The sequence below is a fragment of the Ochotona curzoniae genome, unplaced genomic scaffold, assembly GCF_017591425.1.
Source record: "Ochotona curzoniae isolate NIBS_2020 unplaced genomic scaffold, NIBS_Ocur_1.0 contig_908, whole genome shotgun sequence".
Classification (NCBI taxonomy): Eukaryota; Metazoa; Chordata; class Mammalia; order Lagomorpha; family Ochotonidae; genus Ochotona; species Ochotona curzoniae.
In genome coordinates this window covers 11540768-11559730 of record NW_024466607.1, presented here as the reverse complement: position 1 = coordinate 11559730, position 18963 = coordinate 11540768, and the positions used below count along the sequence as shown (strand labels likewise).

The window sequence follows — 18963 nt, the reverse complement described above, 5'->3', positions numbered from 1 at the left end:
AATATTTTTAAAAAAATCTTAGGGGGGATCTGGCCAAATTGAGAAACTTGGTAGAAACTTCACTCTGAGAATTGAGACTGTGTTTTTTCTTAAGTTTTTCTCAAAAATGTGTGTTTCTCCTTTTCTTCTGCAGGATTTTGTCTCCACAGTTATCCATTTGCTCGACAGCCCCTCAACTGCCATCAGGGCCAAAGCCTTCCTGGTGCTTCTGTGTGTTTTGAGTCATAACCGTGAGATGTTACTGCTCAGCTGCCAAGCGAGGTGAGGTTGCCTGTGCTTGCTTCTTCACCACCTTCGGTGTGATGAATGGTGCCTGCGCTGCTTTCCACCTGCCTCCTCCGGGGAGCGTTTCTTGGTCTCCCTTTGCTTGGTACAGGAGTTTCTCCCCACCCCTAAATTTCCCGTGGGTGTAAACCTTCACCTGCACTCTCAGCTGGGAAGCACCGGGGACCCCAAGAGTGCTGTGATGTGAAGGCATGGTGACCAGTGCCTGGTGTGTCCCAGCTGAGAAGACAATCCAAGGCATGGTGTTGGAGTTCGTGCTGGTCTATAGCTTTGGGAGTTGTTTTTGAACTAGTAACTGGCTCAGTGGTTTGAACATTCTGGGACAAGAAGCTGAAGCACTAGAAGAGACGGACTGATGAGGAAAGGAAGAAGAAATGAGGCAGGAGGCGGGTTTATGAGCTGGGCCTAAGCTGGGCATCCCTGTCTTCTTGGAGCGACTTCCACGGGTACGCCACAGTCCCCCTCATACTCCATGTCAGCAGCCTCTTCAACTGTCTGGTCCCTGCTTTTATGATCACATTTCTCCCTTTTTATCCCTAGTATTTTTCCTCCCTCTATAGTTTGGTTTATTGATGTTATTATTAATGCAGCCACTCCATCCTTTATTTTTAAGTTGCTCTTTGTATTTTGTCCCGGTTCCCATCCTTGTTGGATCATTCTAGCATCTGAACCACAGTAGTACTAGCAGCTGTTCATTTTCTTTTCCAATAGGTGGAGTGGTTTTCCTGGTCATTGCTGGTTGAGTGATGCCACCAGGACAGTTTGTCTGTGGTTTCTGGAGCTTGGAGCCCTCCCACTGCTCAGAGTCATTGAGTGGTGTTGCTGAGTCAAGGGTGTTTTGGCTGGTAGGCCTCACTGACTTGAGCGGGATCGGGCTGCTACCTGATTCTGCTGTTTGGCCGTGGGTGATATCCCCCTACTGAAGTACACGGAGCACTGCCTCAGCAGGAGAGCTGGACAGTGGCCTGCTGCTGTTGGGCATTGAATAGGGAATCAGGTACCTGCCCAGTCTCATGGTGTAATTCTTGCTGTCCGCCTCGTGCCAGCAGAGGATGGATGAGAAGCTCTGCTGGGCTTTGCCTCGCACCTTGAAGCTGGAGAATTGGAAGTGCGATGCTTGCTCTGCTTGGGTCGTGTTTGAGGTGGAAGTTTAATGTTCTGCTGACCTGCTAAAACTATGCAGAGGGTTTATGGGTTTTCTCTTGATCTGCTGCCAAAGTAGCGCCAGTATTTCCTCCATTTTTTGTTATTGTTGTTGTTTGTCCAGCTGTATTTTTGTGGGGGTTGGAGAAGAAGGTGGCAGGCTAATCTTCTGCTTGTAGCACTGGCATCCCATGTAGTTACTGGCTGGTGTCCTGGCTGCTCCACTTTTGATCCGGCTTCCTGTTCATGCCCTGGGAAGGCAGTGGAGGATGGCCCAAAGGCCTATACCCACATGAAGGACCTGGGAGAAGCTCCTGAATCCTGACTTCGAATTGGTTCAGCTCTGGCCATTGCAGCCAGCTGGGATGTGAACCAGTGGATGGAAGATTGTCCTGTCTCTCCTCTTTTCAATAAGACTGCTTTTCAAATAAAAACAAATACATTTTTGGAAAAAAATACTTGAGGCTGTAAGGATAAACATGTTTCACTCACATAATTAATTTTATGAGTATTTGTTTTTACTAGGAAGGCAGATTTACAGAGAAAGAGAGAGAGAAAGATCTTCTACCCACTTTTTCACTCCCCAAATGGCTGCAGTGGCTGCAAATGAGCTGATCTGAAGCCGGGAGCCTCCTCTGGGGCTCCTGTGTGGGTGCAGGGTCCTAAGGACTGGACACATCTTTTACTGCTTTTCCAGGTTGTAAGCAGAGAGCTTGATCAGAAGTGGAGAGTGGCTGTGACATGAATCAGTGCCCATATGGGATGCCAGAGGTTGAAGGTGGAGGATGAACTCATTGAGCCAAAGTTGTGGCCTTCATTTAAAAAGTTTAATGAGCAAAGAGAAACTAAAAGAACTGTTAGTAGTAAGCACTAATTGGCCTTACAGAATTAAAGACATTCTTCAGGCAGTGAAATTTAAAATCTCATAGATGTTTCGGCAAATAATGTGAAATACTCTCAGAAACAAAGACACATCCACTATAGACTGTGGAAAATGGTTGGTATCTGTTCTTCTGTGCCTTGTGGTTCATCTGTTGTGTGGAGAGATTTCCAAAGTTCCTGGTAAAATGTCTCTAAAAGGATGGGTTTGTTCAGGTGCAGAATCTTATCTGAAATCTGTTCAGAGTTCTTTGTCGTTGCTTTCATTTTTTCTTTTTTAACAGCACTGTTTTCCTAAGATTTTTGAGGGCTTCCTGTGCTAGTATGCCTACCAAATGTTAAGGTTGGGTATAAAAATATGCAAATAAACAGCAGCCTGCAGACTGGAGAGGAGGGAGTACCAATCCCCCTGATGAGTTTGCACGGAAAAGGGGCCTGTGCCTGGAGCTGTGAGCGAGTCTCAGAGCCGCCCATCTGCCCAAGAACTGGCGTTTCCCATCAGACGCCTGCGATAGCCTTTGCTGCGCTAGGCAGATATTTCCCTTGCCAGCTGCCAGCAGCATCTGCCTTTTATGGATTAGGTCTCAGCACATTCCCTGTGTCAGGGCTCAGATCTGTCTGGCGTGACGCAGGCAGAGCAATTGAGCTGTCAGAATCAGATAAAAATGATATGATGGCCCCCAAATGTCCACCTATTTCTCCTAATGGCCTCATCCTCATATCGAATATGACGGACAATAAAATAGGGCCTTGTGTGTTTCTGGAAGTGATAACCCTTTTAGAAGCAGAATCGCCTTGTAACTTCATTGTACAGGTTCATTGTCAGCTTGATGTCTGTCTCCTGATGGATTTTCTTAGAGTTTTTTTTTCTCCTCCTCATAGCTTTGCTAATATGTTAATCAGTGAAATTAAAAAAAAACTGCTTTGAAAATTGCTTTGATCTTTAAGGAAAGTTTTTTTTTCTTAAAAGAAATATTTACTTTGGATAATTGGTTAACTACGTGGGAAAAAATTCTTTTCCCTGTTTATACCATGCAAAAGTCAATTCCAGATGGATTAAAGAATTATATACCCCAAAGAAATCATAAACAGCTGGAAGAAAATATGTTTAAATATGGGTCAGGAAAGCTTTTCTGAGCAGAAAAGTAGTGAAAGAAACCATAAAAGGAAATCCTGATGGTTTGGCTACATATAAATCAGAAACATTTATATCCTCCTAAAATCGTAAATAGAATTTATATGCTAACACAAACGATATAATTTTGCATCCTGTGTCATAATCTGTATACCCTAAAGAGATTCATAAAGGTCTGAGGAAGGCAGATTTACAGAGACAGGGAGAGACAGAAAGATCTTCTGCCCACTGTTTCACTCCCCAAATGGCTGCAGTGGCTGCAGCTGAGCTGATCTGAAGCCGGGAGCCTTGTTTGTGACCTGGGAAAGCAGTCGGGACAGCCCAAAGCCCGGGACCCTGCTCCTGCATGGGAGACCCAGAAGAAGCTCCTGGCTTTGGATCAGCTCAGCTCTGGCTTTGTGGCTACTTGGGGAATGAACCAACGGATGGAAGATCTTTCTCTCTGTCTCTTCTCTCTCTGTAAATCTGCCTTTCCAATAAGAAAAAAGTCTTCCCAGAGGTTCTGTGTGGCCCGCATGGCCTTGCATGACGAGCAGCCACGTAAGCACACCATTGTCTGGGCTGCTTTGTGCTAGCTTCTGTATTATTGTCTTTTTCTCCAATTCTGGTCTCTGCTTAAATGACAAGTTACGTCTGATGAGTGACTAGTATTCTTTTTAGTTTAACTTTGTGTGGAGAAAATTAAATAATCTTCTACTTCTGAACTATCTTCTACTTACTTACTGACAGTTTCTTGCCGGTTAAATACACATTGCACACACCAGATCCATTTAGACAACAGAAGTGATCGGTGCAAAGCTGACAGTGTAAACATTTAGTGAACTCAGTGCTGCTGGTAGAGCTCATTTGATTACAGACTGTACTGATATAGGTACTAGAGATATAAACAGTCAAGCTTGGTCCCAGGTGCATGGCAACATTAACAGGAGACATTCGAGCAGGCAGATGAGCGAAGCACGAAGGTGGATGTGTGTTGACTGAGCAACAGGATTCCTACAGGGAAGAGGAAAAAAAGAAAATTGTGATTAGACTTGTAGCTGGAGTAACACTGGGAAGTCGGGAGGCAGGGTGGGTAGTTTGGGAAGCAGTCAAGTTCAAGGCCGAACTCGTACTGTTAAAGGCAGTGGGGGCCCAGGGAGAGGACCGGATCTGATTAATAGTGAGTTGTTTGCTGGCATCCTCAAGAGAATTGATCTTTTAACACGACGCACTTGTCGAATGAGAAGAAATACCGTGGCAGCCTTGTCGTAGAACAAGAGTAAAATGTTTATGGAGGCTCCACTCAGATGTTTCCAGCTCTTATTTCCTTCATCAAATGTGGCTTTTTAAATTTTTTAGTCTGCCACGTTCCCCTGTCAGTGAAGGCGTTCTGTTCTTCTGAAGCTTGTGGAAAAAAGGTCTTGTCATGGGGAGTTGCTGGGGAGCACGTGAAGACACGAAGCATCGTTCTAGACTGGGCTTTGTGTTGTGGCGGATGCCATCAGTCTTTTATTTCTCCCAGTGGGGTGTTGGTTGTTTTCCTATCTGTCCACAGGGTGCGCTGGTATTTGAAAACAGTGTGAGTAGTTTGCACCTTAAACAAAACATTCTTCAAGTTGTGGTAAATGAGGAGCACACTGTTCGGTTTTATAATGGAAAGCTTCAATTTTAGGGAAAAACTGATTCCTTAGATGCAAGTGTGGATTTGCAGCTGTGTACTCTGAGATTTTTGTGTGTGGTGGCGGGAGGTTGGAGGCGTGGTTTTTTTCCAATTGTTGCCGTTCTCCGCTCCTATTGGCAGTTAAGGGAGATTTCTTGGAATAGGGAGAAAAACCCCATTTTGGATCATCTCAGACTCTGTTGAAGTTGGGTAGTGCAGACTCACTGGCACCAGAGCAGGGTGGATCTTGGTGGGAGAAGTCTGGTCATATGCTCTACTTCCTGTATGTATGTATGTGTGTGTGTGTGTGTGTGTGAGAGAGAGAGAGAGAGAGAGAGACTTCTCTGTATCTCACATGGAGCATCTAGCACTGAATGGAAAGTAATCAGGCCTAAGAAGAGATAGCGGCAGCAACTGCACACCCCAAGATAAACAAGAGATTGGATCCCAATGCAGATAAAGGAAATGAACAGATGTCGCCTGTAAAATTGTTGTGTCATTAAAAATGAACAAAGTGGAAATTCCAGATCTGGGAAATATACCAACTGAAAATAAGAACACTGGAGTGGGTTTGGAGCAGATTAAACACTACACTGTAGAGAATTAATGCACTTCAGTTATCGGGAGTTACCAAAGGATGGAAAACATGGAGAAGAGCCGAAGAAACAAAGGGGAAACAGTAGGGAAGTGATAGTTTCTTCCCCATTGCCCCGCTAAATGGTCCTGTGTTATTTGGGTATCAGTGTAGAAAAAAAAAAGTAAATCTTTTCCTGGGCCGGTATTGTAGTGCTACAGGTTAAGCCTCAGCTTCCTATTAATGTGCGTGGGAAGGCAGTGGAAGATGACCCAAGCACTTGAACCCTTGCCACTCCTGTAGGCTGACGAGGCTAGAGTTCCTGCCTCCTGGCTCTGGCCAGGCTCTCACCTGGTCGCTGTGGTCATTTCATTAGTGAACGAGCAGATGAAAGATCTCACTCCCTCTCGTTCCCTCCCTCCCTCCGTCTGTCTCTTGTCCTGTCTTCCTTCTTTGCCCTCCCTTCCTTTCAAACAAGTCTTAAAAGTTTCCCTTAAGTTATATAAAAACATGGTTAGGTTGCACATTTAAATGTGAAACGCTAAAACCACAAAGTTCCCATTAGATAGCCAAAGGAGATACGTATGTGACCTTGGAAGTAGATTGAGGTTTTAAACATAGAACATGAAAGCAATGTCATAAAGGAAAATATTGATAATGAATGTCATAAATGAAGATATTGTCCATTCAAGGAGGAAAGGGCAGATAGCCCGGTAGCAAAGTTTACACGAGGCCTAAGCAGACATTTCCCAGAAGTGGTCATCTCCACATGGCCAGTTAACACAAGATACGTGTCATCATCAGAAAGATTGAATTTAATTACGAGAAGATAATGAATTTATCCCCAGACTGTAATAAAACAAAGCCTGGTAATGCAGGGTTTCAGCAAGGATATCGAGCAACTGAACTTCCCACATGTAACAGGTGGAGTATAACCTGACTTACGAACCACTTTGGGCAACCGGTCAGCTTTGTCTACTAAACCAGATCGAGGCATGCATTGAGATTGGTGGTCACTTCCATCCCAGCTGCTCCACTTCCTATCAAGCTCCCTTCTTGTAGCCTAGGAAAAGAGTGCAGGATGGCTCAAAACCTTGGGACCCTGAATACATGTGAGAGACCTAGAAGAAATTCCTGGCCTTGGATCAGCTCAGTTCTGGCCATTGTGGCCATTTGGGGAGTGAACCAATGAATGAAAGGTCTTTATCTTTCTGTAAATCTGATCCGTGTTTCTAGTTAAGATAAAGAAATCTTAAAAAGAGATAAAATCCAAATTGACTGCACAGTAAGTGTTTTAGACTTGTTGGATGGGTGGAAATTAAATCTGATGTCACTGCCTGTTGCTGAGATTGTAATTAGGGAAGCTTGTCCACTGCGTGTGGGCATCAATTGGAATGGGCAGTTTGGTGGTGCTTGCAGGTGGAACCTTTGAGTCCTGTTGCTCTGCACATGCCCTGGCCTCTGTAGGCCATGATGCAGGTGCAGCAACATTCACAGAAAAGCCGGTGTTGCAAAAGGAGAAGCAGAATTCAGTAGGAGAACGGGTTAATCAATGGTGCTGGGTGGGCACTCTGTCTCCAAACTAACTGGCCTGGCAGTTACCACTGTTACTGTTTTCCCAAAAGAAAATTCTTGTGATCTTTCTGCATGAAAGAGTGTCAAATAGTTGTAGTGGGGTGCGTTTCTCTCTAGGGATGCCCAATGCTGTGTTGTTTTAATGAGCTGAAGCAGTGTACCAGCGTGCCCCGGAAGGGAACCTACAGTCTGTGTTTTTGACCATGGTGACATGTGTGCATCAGAGTAGGGTGAACAGGAGAACTGGCAGGCTTGTGTCCTCGGGATCGTGTGGTCCCTAGTGTGGTGGCAGGTGGTAGTGATAGCAGTTACATTATTTTGGCAAGCTTCTCATTTCATCACATGTAGCAGTCCTACCTGGAAGCCCATTTTTACTTAGAGGACCAGCACTTTGAAGAGTTAAAACAGTTTGTGCAAAATGACATTGTTAGTGCTACAGCTCTTGGTTACGTCTAGGTTTGGTTGTTCTATCTCTCCCAGCATTACCAAGTTAGACAGAGCCCGGCAAAAGCATAGAATCAGATAACCACACTTGACAGGGACTGTGACAAAGCTTTGGTTTTTCTTGAAATTTAGCCTCATCCTTGACCCTCTGCTACGCACAGGTCTTACCAAGAGCAGTAGTCTGTTTAACCTGTACTTAGCATTTGGTGTTTCATTAGGTGGCCCATACAGTCAAGTGTTTTTCAACTAAAAAAAAAAAAAAGGACAAAATTGTTTAATTTTTAAAAAATACTTGCATTAAAGCATTAAGTGGATGATATGTACTAGTGGTTCAAGGACCAAAGAAATTTTAAAAAACTCAAACATCGCACCTTCTGCCCCATCGCCCCAGGTTCTGTCACACAAATGAAGTGTCACTAGTAACTGCTTATGTTTCATATGGATTGCTTTTAGTCCAACCAATATTAATCTGGGTTGTTCTCAGTTTAAAGAAAAATGTCGTTGGTCTTCAGATGTTTTAACAGCATGTCATAGTTTTTTGCCTAGCACGTAAAAAGATTTATTTATTTTTATTGGAAAGGCAGATCTTCCATCTGCTGGTTCACTCCCCAAGTTGTGGTCAGCAAGAAACAGAACAAATCTATGAATAAGTCTGTTAGGAGGCCTGTGTAAAAAAGGCTGAGAGGCAAGATTTCTGTGTGTGTGTGTTTCAAATGGAGAGAGATGGTTTTCTATCTCTCTCCATTTGAAAGTGGGAATTGATGGGAAATTCTGAGAAGCAAAAATTGAGTGGAATAAGGAAAGCAGAAATGGAGAGACGGACAGCAATGAACAGGGAAATGACCGTGAAGGGATTCCATGGGACTGTCCGCCCTGCAGACAACCAAGGGGGACAAGAGCTTCAGAGCAGGACTGATGGGATTCCGCAAAGGGAGCCCAAGCTTGGCAGCTGCACCCTAAATATCCAGGGGGGTGGGCCAGAGCTGTCCCTAGTTGTAAGTTGGAGAGGAGTGGTTGATATTTGGTGTGGTTTGAAGAAACAAGAAGTAAGTGTTAGAAAGAAAGACTCCGAAAGCTAGTGGACAAAGAGACATGTCCAGATGTTTTAATTCGCAGCTACTATCTCTATAATTCTTTGCATTTATGTCCACGGTTTACCAAGAGGGTTAGATTTTGCGTGCATTGCCTGGAGGGTCCCTAGCAAGTTTTCAGTATTAATGACTGGTAAAACATGCGGTTAGCGAGCACTTCTGCCTTGACCTGTGGGAGTGCCAGGAGCTCCCTGCAGCCCCCGATACCTCCAGCTCTCATTTTTCAGTGGTTTTCTACCATTGGGTAAAGGAAATCAGCATTGTTTTGTAATAGTCGGCAATCAAAGTTGCCTCATTTTCTTTCTGCAAAAACATTTTGAGATTTCCAATGTAAAAGGAGAGGGGGAGAAAAAAAGACTGCACCTGCCAAGCTGTAGCAATCTAAATGTCAGCATGACGGGGACCGTGCCCTCTGGAAACGCTTGCCTCGGTTGTGGCCCGGCGGGTTTTATCATGAGAGGTAATCTTTGCACTTTGCCTGTGTGTAGACTGGTGATGTACATCGAGCGAGACAGCAGGAAGACCTCTCCAGGCAAGGAGCAGCACAGCGGCAACGAGTACCTGTCCAGGTGCCTGGATCTGCTCATCTGTCACATGGTGCAGGAGCTGCCAGGCATCCTGGGTAAGTTGGCGCCTGGTCCCCGGGCCCGCTGCTGTCCCCTCCCAGCCTGTGCCGTGGGGCATGCAGGCGCTGCGTCTGTGCTCGCAGGCCAGCACAACAACGTGGTTTTTTTTTTCTTGAGTGTGAACTCCCAAATTTGGTTCCGCCCCGCCTTTGTCATTGTTCTGTGCCAGCGTTGTGCCAGCGTTGCGTCTGAAAGGTTACACTCAGGTATTAGCTGAGGAAAACCTGCTATTCAGAAGACATGGGGGGAGCATTGTCATTGCTCTGTCTTGGAGTTACACTGTCTTCTGAGCAACTTTTCTCACAGTTTCCCTTTGAAGTCAGAGTGATTGTTAGTCACAGAAAGAAAAAAGACCTTTAAATTGCATTCATTTTCATTAAAAGGCGAAGATGGCAAAATTTAATGTGAAAGTATTTTGATATTGGTTTAAATTCCAAAGTTTGGAAGTTTCTTTGGTTTCACAAATTGTCTTTTTGATGCAAGCACCTACCAAGAATATGCAAAGGATGTTACAGCTCCTGAAATCCCATACTTAATTGTTATTTGCAGAAGTTAAAATAATCCAACGCATACACACATAATCAATCCCATTCCATGCTTTTCCAGCAGATGTAGCTATAAACCAGAAATATTTAAACTGTTAAATTTGATCTAAGTCATCATAGTAAAGTATACTTGGACTCAGAAATTCAGAACATTAAATCAAAGTTATGGAAACACTTATGTCTCCATGGCTGATTGAAAGTAAGCTTTTATTCCTTTCCAACACATCAGGAAATTATTTTTTTAAATGTTTTAATGATGGACAATAAACTACTCCCCAATTCATTTCTTTAGATGTTATTTATTAGTTATTCTTACTCTGGGGTATGCTGTGATAAGTTGATACATGCATTTGATGTGTGATGAGCAAATCAGATTAATTAGCATTTCATCTCCCTAAGATTAAAAATGATTTGTTGATTAATATACTAATTGTACATGCATATTTATGGGGATGCAACGTATACTGATGGAGTTGGAGTAATTGGCATGTCCCACTTGTTGTCAGTGTGTCCCATTTGGCGCCTTCGAGCTCCTCTCCTGTAGTTGTTCATGGAGAATCGGATGTTCTGGTGTGGTCTTGTCACCCCCTGGTGCCGCAGGACACGGAACCATGCTCTCCCTCTGTCTAAGGCTGCTGTTTGGGCTGCTCTTCTCCCACCTCTCTCTAGGTCTTCCCTGTTTCCTGTGTCAAGGAATCACTTTTCTATATACAGATCTCAAAAGTTAATTCCAAACTACACTGTTCTCAAGAAAAGTCTTCAATCTGAAGCCTATTATTGTCCAATTGGTGGCTGAGCTCATTGCCAAAATCATCATACTTTAGGATAAATTCAAATAAGATCCTCACATCCATACACATGGCAAGTTTTACTTCTTAATGGATTTACCATCCGATATAAACCTTAGGATTTTTTAAAAAACTTTGATCCTGCAGCATGTTTTAAAAGTTGTCATCTCTACTTGATAAACTTTATAGTTTGACATTTTTGTCCTCAGGTTTTTTTTTTTTATATCAAAGTAGTAGGTACTCACTGTTTAAATTTGGAAAATACCAAAACCCAAAATCTAAAAGCACTGCTCAACCATGTATAAGTTGTCTTCTAACTTAGTCGATGAGAAGTTGAGTTCACTGACAGCGCATGTGCCAAGCATGCCATTCTGTCCCCAGACACATGATGGTCTGTTGATAATGTTAGTATTTGTGCCCCAAAGTGACACAGCCTCCCCTAGCGTCTTGCCTTGGTAGGAGAGTAGCTTATAGCAGCAGTGACTCATGGGATCCCGGGATTCGCCATCTAACCTCTGCCATTCTCTGAATTGCGCCTCCCAGGTGACATTCTCACGGCCTTGGCCAACGTTTCCGGCCGCAAGCACCCATCCACGGTTCAGGTGAAGCAGCTGAGGCTCTGCCTGCCCCTGATGCCCGTGGTTCTGCACCTCGTGACCTCACAGGTACTCGTCCCTGCGCTGGGGAGAGCTGACGGCTGCGCTCTGTTTCCTCCTCCCCGTGTTAGGCCTCAGACCACGTGTTTTCGTTTCTCTGTCCAACTGACATCTCTCTCTTCACCCAGGTGTTTCGACCCCAAGTTGTGACCGAAGAGTTCCTTTTCAGTTATGGCACCATTCTGGTGAGTAGCACAGCGTGCTGGTGCTAAAGATGCGGCCATTTCCCGTGTTGCTGGAATTTGGTGTCAGAACGGAGTCATTTAAAAATCCCAGTGGTATTTATTTGTCCCCAGGGAAGTGACCTTTTTACATTTTTTATCTGTTGAATGGTAATAAAATTTGACATTTGGAGTAAAACACATTCTCGCCTGATAATGTATGTTGTTTAGAAGCAGGCTTAAATAGGATAAATAAGCCCACGGAAACTCTTCCAATGACTGTAGACTTACATGCTGTAGATTAAAAAATATATAATAAAACTGGTGAAAGCAAAATACTAAGAATATATATTCTTTCTTATTTACCTGGGCTTGCGTCGTCCAATTCCACCGTGTCTCTGTGTAATAGCATTGTTCTAAGTGAATCCCAGGGTAGGCTTTAATTTTGGTGATGGAAACGAAAAGTCAGTGGGCTATCTTACGCTTCATTCTTTTTCCCCCTCACTGAAAATTGTCATCTTGTTTAGGTTACGTCTTATGAATGATGTTGTTTTTCTCCTTTGCCTGTAATAGTTGCCATTAGACCTGTCAGTGATAAGGTGAGGGGCTGCACAAAGGCCCAGCTGAGACGTTTGTCATGTAGCATCTCTGCTGTTACTGAGATATGATTAAAAAAGAAGAAGTTGGACAGATATTTTTCAAAATGCCACAAGAGATCTAGATGAAATAAAGCAGGCACCTCAATTTTATTGCTCATTTAAAATTAAGAAAAAAAAATTGCCACTCCCATCAGATAATGTGGGTTTTTAGCAAGTTCACCCTTAGATGAAGTATTTTATTTTTTAATGCTGAATAGAAGGCACTATTAGGCCACTGTTGTGTTGGATTTTTAATCCTTATCGTACTAACATTTTCAGCTCTGAATTTTAGAAGATATTTAATTTAGAAAATATATAATGTATAATAGTCATGCATTTGTAAATTTTTAGAATTTCTATTTATGCCCATCTTTAATTGTTCCTCACATTTAGCTACAGCATGGGTATACCATTTTAGCATGGCTGTAATTCTGGGTGTGCAATCCCATTGCACCGGCAGCCATGCCTGAAATCAGTAGTTTTGCTCACCTTGTAGCTCGCTTAGGAAGATTTTGACACAAGTGTGAGTTTGGGATAGGTATAATTGTGTTTTTCCTCTAAACTAATTTATTTTTTCAAGTGTGGTACTCTTCTCTAAAAATGTAACTCAGTGCATTGCAGGTTTCCAATGGATTACCAAATGTCTCCAACATGAAATTGTCAATTTGTCCTTCAGGAATCTTGCAGGTATTTTAGGGAAACTCCTCCCCTCCTTGTAGGACTGAGTGCAGAGGTGATGGGGGAGCTTGGTGATGGATGGCATAGTGGTCTAGCTTGTTCCTCCTGGGGGCGCTCTTCCCAGGGTATCTGGGTCGCAGGTGCTGCGTCTTGGGCCACGGGGTGGTGGGTGATGTGCAGATCTTCTTGTGGCTGTGGACGCCCTTCAGCACCGCCTTCTTGGCCTTCAAAGGCTTCCCTGGGCTTCAGCTCTGGGAGGGGCAGGAGCTTCCTTTTCTGCCTTGGGCGCCATCTTGGAGAAAAAATGCCAGCTTCAGGTTTTAAGCATTTACGTGTTTAGGGAAGTCTCAGGAGGAAAGTCTGGGCCTCCCGAAAGAAGACATTGAGCGGGACCAGACTCGGGAAGAAATGACACTGAGGACATGCGTGAGCGGACTCAGGGCGTATGCCTGCGTTATGTCCACCATGCTTCTTGTGTCCCTTTGACTTGTTCTGGGTTAACGAGCTGAGGAAGAGGACCTTGTTGTGTTTGCCTCTAAGTTCAGGGCTTGTTTATAAATGTATAACAGTTGGTGGTCATGGTTTCCTACAAAAGAACAAGAAAGAGATAGAGCAATACTTCCTGCCCTCAACAGCTTTTTGTTATTGGCGGATACCAGCTTGCTGAAAGATGTTGGCTCTGGCTGTAGATAAAATAGACATGGTGCACTCAAAAAATAGGGTGCCTCAGCCGTATTCATTGGCAAACGAATGTGCTTGTTAGATTCTTTTTTGAAACAGATCGTGAGTTCGTTTTCTAAGCTTGCTGTAGAAATTGGTTTCATCTTGAATGATGGTGAAGAGCCCAGGTGCACCCCTAAGGCGCAGCCGCCCTTCTGCCTATCCACTAGGTGGTGCTCTTGTCTGCCGCAAATTCCTAGACAGCCAGGTGGAGGTTCTTTACTCCCCTGATAACACTGCCAGCCTTGAAGTTGACGCCATCTGGAAGTAGTCTTCATTGTAGTCTCTGTGCATCCAGGGTCATTGGCCCCCCATTCCTCAAGGTCATTTTAGAACCCAGATCACTGTCCATGCTGTGCCTGTTTTGTTGGTGTTGAGTACCGTGCTGTCCCTGAAGGATGCTCCCACGGCTCAGCCCCTCTCGGCTTCTCCCCTGTCCCTCTGCCCTTGAGTTTGTCTTTCCTTCATCTGCCTTGTCCTGATGTCAGACTGCTTGCTGGCTCTATAGTCTCGTTGTCTGACCCTCCGTCCCCTCCCTTCCACCCCCAACCAGTTTCCACTGTCTGTCTTGCTGCCCAGCTCCAGCAGCACTTCAGGCTCTCCCCTCGCCATCCTGCCCTGCTGGGCTCTGCTGCTGCACAGTGCTCGGAGTGCAGACTGATGTGGATTCCCTGGTTCAGCACCCCTCGCTACCTCGCGGGTATCCTTAACGTCCACTCCCCTCTCTCCTTCCCTTGTTGCTTTCCAGAAAAAGCCTCATCTTGGCTAAATGTTCATTCTCTTGACCTCCGCCACCCTACTTCCATCAGTTAAGTATGGCCAGAGAAAAACACTGGAAGAGACTGCTGACCTCCAGGGACTGAGTGTGCATGGTCACATCCAGCTTTCTTTTCGAATTTGTACACTTTCATGCGCACCCACACGTTCTTGGCTCTCAGGAGTTCCTACCCTATCATCACTCTTCCTTCATCACCTCCTCTTACGCGAAGTATCAAGAAGAAATTTATCCAAAGGCATTCAAGTTAGAAAATCAAAGTATGCATTAGGGATTAAAAAAAAAAGTTAAGAGGGGAGGAAGTATAAGGAAGAACGAAAATTAAAAGAAGCTCATAATTTCATCTAGAGAACTCTGTAGACATTGACGAGAAGAGGGTAGTTGGTGGAGGTGGTTTGCAGATCCCAAGGGCAGGGAAGGGCAGAACTACCAGGCGGAAGTGGGTCTCCTGTGCCAGGGTCCCCGGCTGACTTCTGTGCTCACTGCTCTGTGCCTGCCGCTCTGGGTACCTGAGGACTTTGACCTGACATAGAGTTAAGTCTCAAGACAGCTGTTCCTCTGAAATTTTTTGGTTGAATATCAAATTCATCAGAACGTGCATGCCTGTTTTGGAATTTTGTAAGATTTTGATTTCAGTTAAGATTATAAACAGTATGTATGGATTGCAATCCTTGTGTGGGTTTAATTTTTTTTCTCCTCTTTGCTTACTTACCAATGCACTGAAAAAAATTTACAATACCCAGTCATTTTTTGTTTTCCAAGAGCTTGTAATTTCTTTTAAACCTATAGAGAAAATACAAGTCTTTTAAGATTGTTATTTTAAGGTTAATTTAGATTTATTCAACTTGTAATGCACATGCTTATTAAAGAAAATGTGAAAAATTATGTGAAGTTTGAAGTAATGAAGTCATCCATAATTTTACCCACAAACATTGTTTATGTATTGTGTCCCTAGTAATATTTTCTATTCATGTATATTGTTTATGAAAATTATATTTTTATATGACAGAAATACTTATGGTTGAGGCTATACTGTGTATATATGAGTGTATGTGGAGATTTAAATTCTGCCTTTTCAATTTCATGTTGTAGCATAGTAGTTTTTTTTTAAAAAAATTTAAAGGGTATATATTTCAATTGTATCAACTGAATACAGTTTGATATAATTTCAGTTAAAAAAAGCCCATTCAAACAATACACTATTTGGGAGCACACATATATGTGAAAGATGTTGTAATATACTAAGGAATCGATGAGTTTACGAAAGTGATTCCCTCCTGGGGAGAGAAAGGCAGGTGGAATGGGGGTGGTGGGGAGGGCATGCATCTTGATCCACTTTGAATGTATGTAGCCAAGCCTTGACCCTGCTCTGAAACGGCCTCATCTGAGCAGGTGCCATTCTTTCTGACTTCCCAGGTTGTGAGACAAGTGGGTGGGTCATGTTATTGCAAATGGTTCTACATCATTTGGATCACTTGGACTCTTGTAGGGGCTTATGTTTGTATTAAATGTATTCCAGCATGAAAGCACATTAATAGTGCGTTGTACATTTTTAAAGTATCATAATGTTTAACTTATGTACAGTATTTAATGTGTAAGAACAGATTATGGTGTTTAGGTATAAGGTTTTAATGCCCTCTATGAATTATTTTATAAAGAATGATAGCTACACTTTGGGGGTAAAACATTTTGGGTTATTTTTAAAGTTATGCTGACTGAATATTTTCTTTTTTCCCTAGAGTCATATTACATCGGTAGACTCAGGAGAAACGAATATAGATGGAGCCATTGGTAGGTAGACCATGGGGCCGTTTATCATTGCTTGAGGCACTTTGGTACTGTGCTTGATAAACACCTGCAATCTTTATTCCTAGGGCTGACAGCATCAGAAGAATTTATCAAGATCACGTTGTCGGCCTTTGAAGCAATAATACAGTATCCTCTCTTACTGAAAGACTATCGCTCCACGGTCAGTTCTGGCAGCTTTGGAGTAAAGCTTCTTGTTAATTTACTTGGGAATTGTCCATGTAAAAAGATATGACATAGGTGTGTGTGTGTATGTGTCTGTGCCAGGCTTGTATGTGTTCCTGATGTGAAGTGACCGTTCATAATTGCTGCTCCCTCTGGCAGAATGGATGTGGGAAGTCTGTGGTGTTCCTCTTTGTTGACTTTCCCAGGGTTTTTCTGTGCTCATCCTTGTCCCTCCTGGTCCACACGTGTCCCCTGACCCTCCCCAACTGGTTGCCTGGTCATTGCTTGTTTCATCAACAGTACAGAGGCAGAGCTTCTCAGCCTTGACCTTGTAGGCACCTCGAGATGGGCAGTTCTGTTCATAGGGGCATCCTGTGCTCAGCAGGACATTTATCAGACCCACCAGAGGCTGGTGGCACCTGCCCCATCTCTGCTCGGTTGAGGCCCCTGGAAATGTCTCTATGTACCGACATGTGTCCTCTGGGTGGCAAAATCGCACTGTTGAAGAACCTCTACCTTCGAGTAATCCTCAAGTGAGCTGCCGGCTGCCTTGAGAGGAGAGGAAGGAGGCTTCCTCCTCTGCTGTTGACAGAAGGCCCCTTCTGGCCTAGAGGACGGATGGGAAGAGACTAAGGATGCAGTGCAGGGAGCAGGGCCAGGTTCTGCCAGTGTGGCTGTTGTGGGTGCTGTCAGGGCACCCAGACATGGTCCCACCCTTTGCTTGTTAACTCTCCCTGCTCCCCTTCAGCCTCTTCCCTGACCCTTACATGAGGCACTAGTGATTTGGGACTGCTTGGGATGATGCATTATATGTGTATTTTTTTAAAGGATGATTTATTTATTTAGATGACTGAGAAAGAGTGAGCAGAGGTGAATGATGACATGATGTAGAGAAAGGAAGAGAATGAGTTTCCAGGTTGAAGCCAGGAGTCTGGAATGTCACCTGGGTCTCCCATGTGGGAAGCACACTTGGGTCATTCTCTGCTGCTTTCCTGGGAGCAGTGGCAGGGAGCTGGGTTGGAAGTGGAGCTGGCAGGATTTGATCTGGTGTTTCCAGGGGATGCTGGCATTATAGGCGGTAGCTGAATCCATTGGACCACAGCCCCAACCCTCAGGCAAAGGTTTTGAGCTCAAATAAATCAATTTCCAGTGATGAAACCATTAAGCCGACTTTTAGACAGGAGTCACTCCTGAGTTTGGGGAATACCTGTCATAGGAATAAATCAAAATATTGAATTTAGTAACTGTATTGAAATTTGGAGTCAGAGCCGGTGTGATGGCTCCGTCCTCTCTGTTAGGGTCATTTGAGCAGTGAACCTGTAGGTGAAGAATTTCTTTTTCTCCTTTTCCCATTCCCTCTCAGGACTCACACCGATGCTCCTATGGGATGCTGGCACTGCAGATGGCATCTTAACGCCCTGTACTGTAGCGCCGATCCTAGTGACTTTGTTTTTAACCTGCTGAATCGCAGTGCCTGCCCCTAAACTGATGTTGCACTTCGACCTTTCCATTGATTTTTTTTGAAGTACCCTAGATTTCCTTTGGCAATTCAATATGTATAACAAACTTCCTTCCTGTATTTTCTATGTTTATCATCTTTCTTTGTTCTGACTGACCTCATATGTTATGCCAGATATAATTATTGCACATTTGATTGTCATTTTTCTGTTGTGTGAGTTCAACCATCATTGGAAGTTCTGCTTGTCCTCTTAAAGTCTGTGCTGCTTTTTATCATGATTCCTTCCTGGTAGATCCTTTCTAGTTTGCAGTTCATCTATTCACATTTGTAAAATGTGGTTGTGTGCAATATGATAATTGCATTATCAAAAGACTGTAAAAGTTCTTTGTTTCTGGTGGTGTTTATATCTTGTAACCAAGCTATTTTATGTGTGGAGATGTAATTGTTCACTTTTTGCTGCCACTGACCTTGAAGTCCACTGTGGGAAATCCCTCAGACCTGGCGTGGAGGATGTTCCTTCCAGCAGAAAGAGCTTATACTTGCATGTGCCAGGTGGCCAAGGGCTCTGCCAGGTGCAGCAGTGCCCCATCCAAGATCAGCTGCACCCAATGTGCAGGTCACTGGGAATACAGATCTGAGAGTAGAACTCACTAGGACAGGTTTCTTAGTTAGTTTTGACTCATTCATCTACTTATTCAGAAGGCAGAGTGATGGGGAGAGAGGACAAGAGGGATGAAATGAGAGGGACTGAGAAAGATATTTCCATCTGCTGATTTGCTCCTCAAATACCTGCAGCAGCCAGGCTGACCCAGGCACTACCCAGGTCTGTTACACAGATGGCGCAGGCCTTACTGCCTGGGCTCTCTGCTGCTGCTTTCCAGTGTATGTTAGCATGGAGCTGGAGCCCTCTCTTTTCTAAGATTTATTTCTTTGTATTGAAAAGTCAGATTTACGGAGAGGAGTAGAGACAGGAAGATCTTCATTCACTGGCTCACTCCCCAAATGACTGCAGTAGCCGGAGCTGAGCCGATCCAACCAGGAACCTCTTCTGGTCTCCCATGTGGGTGTAGGGTCCCAGGCTACACGTAGGGAGCTAGATGGGAAGTGGAGCAACTGGAACATGAGCCATCACCCGTGTGGGATGCCAGCGCTTGGAAGTAAAGGATCAGCCAGTTGAGCCA

General features: G+C 44.1%; 1 protein-coding gene across 2 annotated transcripts in view; it reads left to right on the top strand.

Moving 5' to 3' along the window:
- Positions 1–18963, top strand: part of ULK4 (unc-51 like kinase 4) — a 286847-nt gene that overhangs the window by 73574 nt on the left and 194310 nt on the right. For both annotated transcript variants that reach the window (XM_040994292.1, XM_040994293.1), the window contains exons 21-26: positions 134–261; positions 9254–9387; positions 11268–11389; positions 11509–11565; positions 16092–16143; positions 16227–16321. In XM_040994292.1, the coding sequence (XP_040850226.1) occupies positions 134–261; positions 9254–9387; positions 11268–11389; positions 11509–11565; positions 16092–16143; positions 16227–16321 (588 nt within the window). The remainder of the gene's footprint in view (positions 1–133; positions 262–9253; positions 9388–11267; positions 11390–11508; positions 11566–16091; positions 16144–16226; positions 16322–18963) is intronic.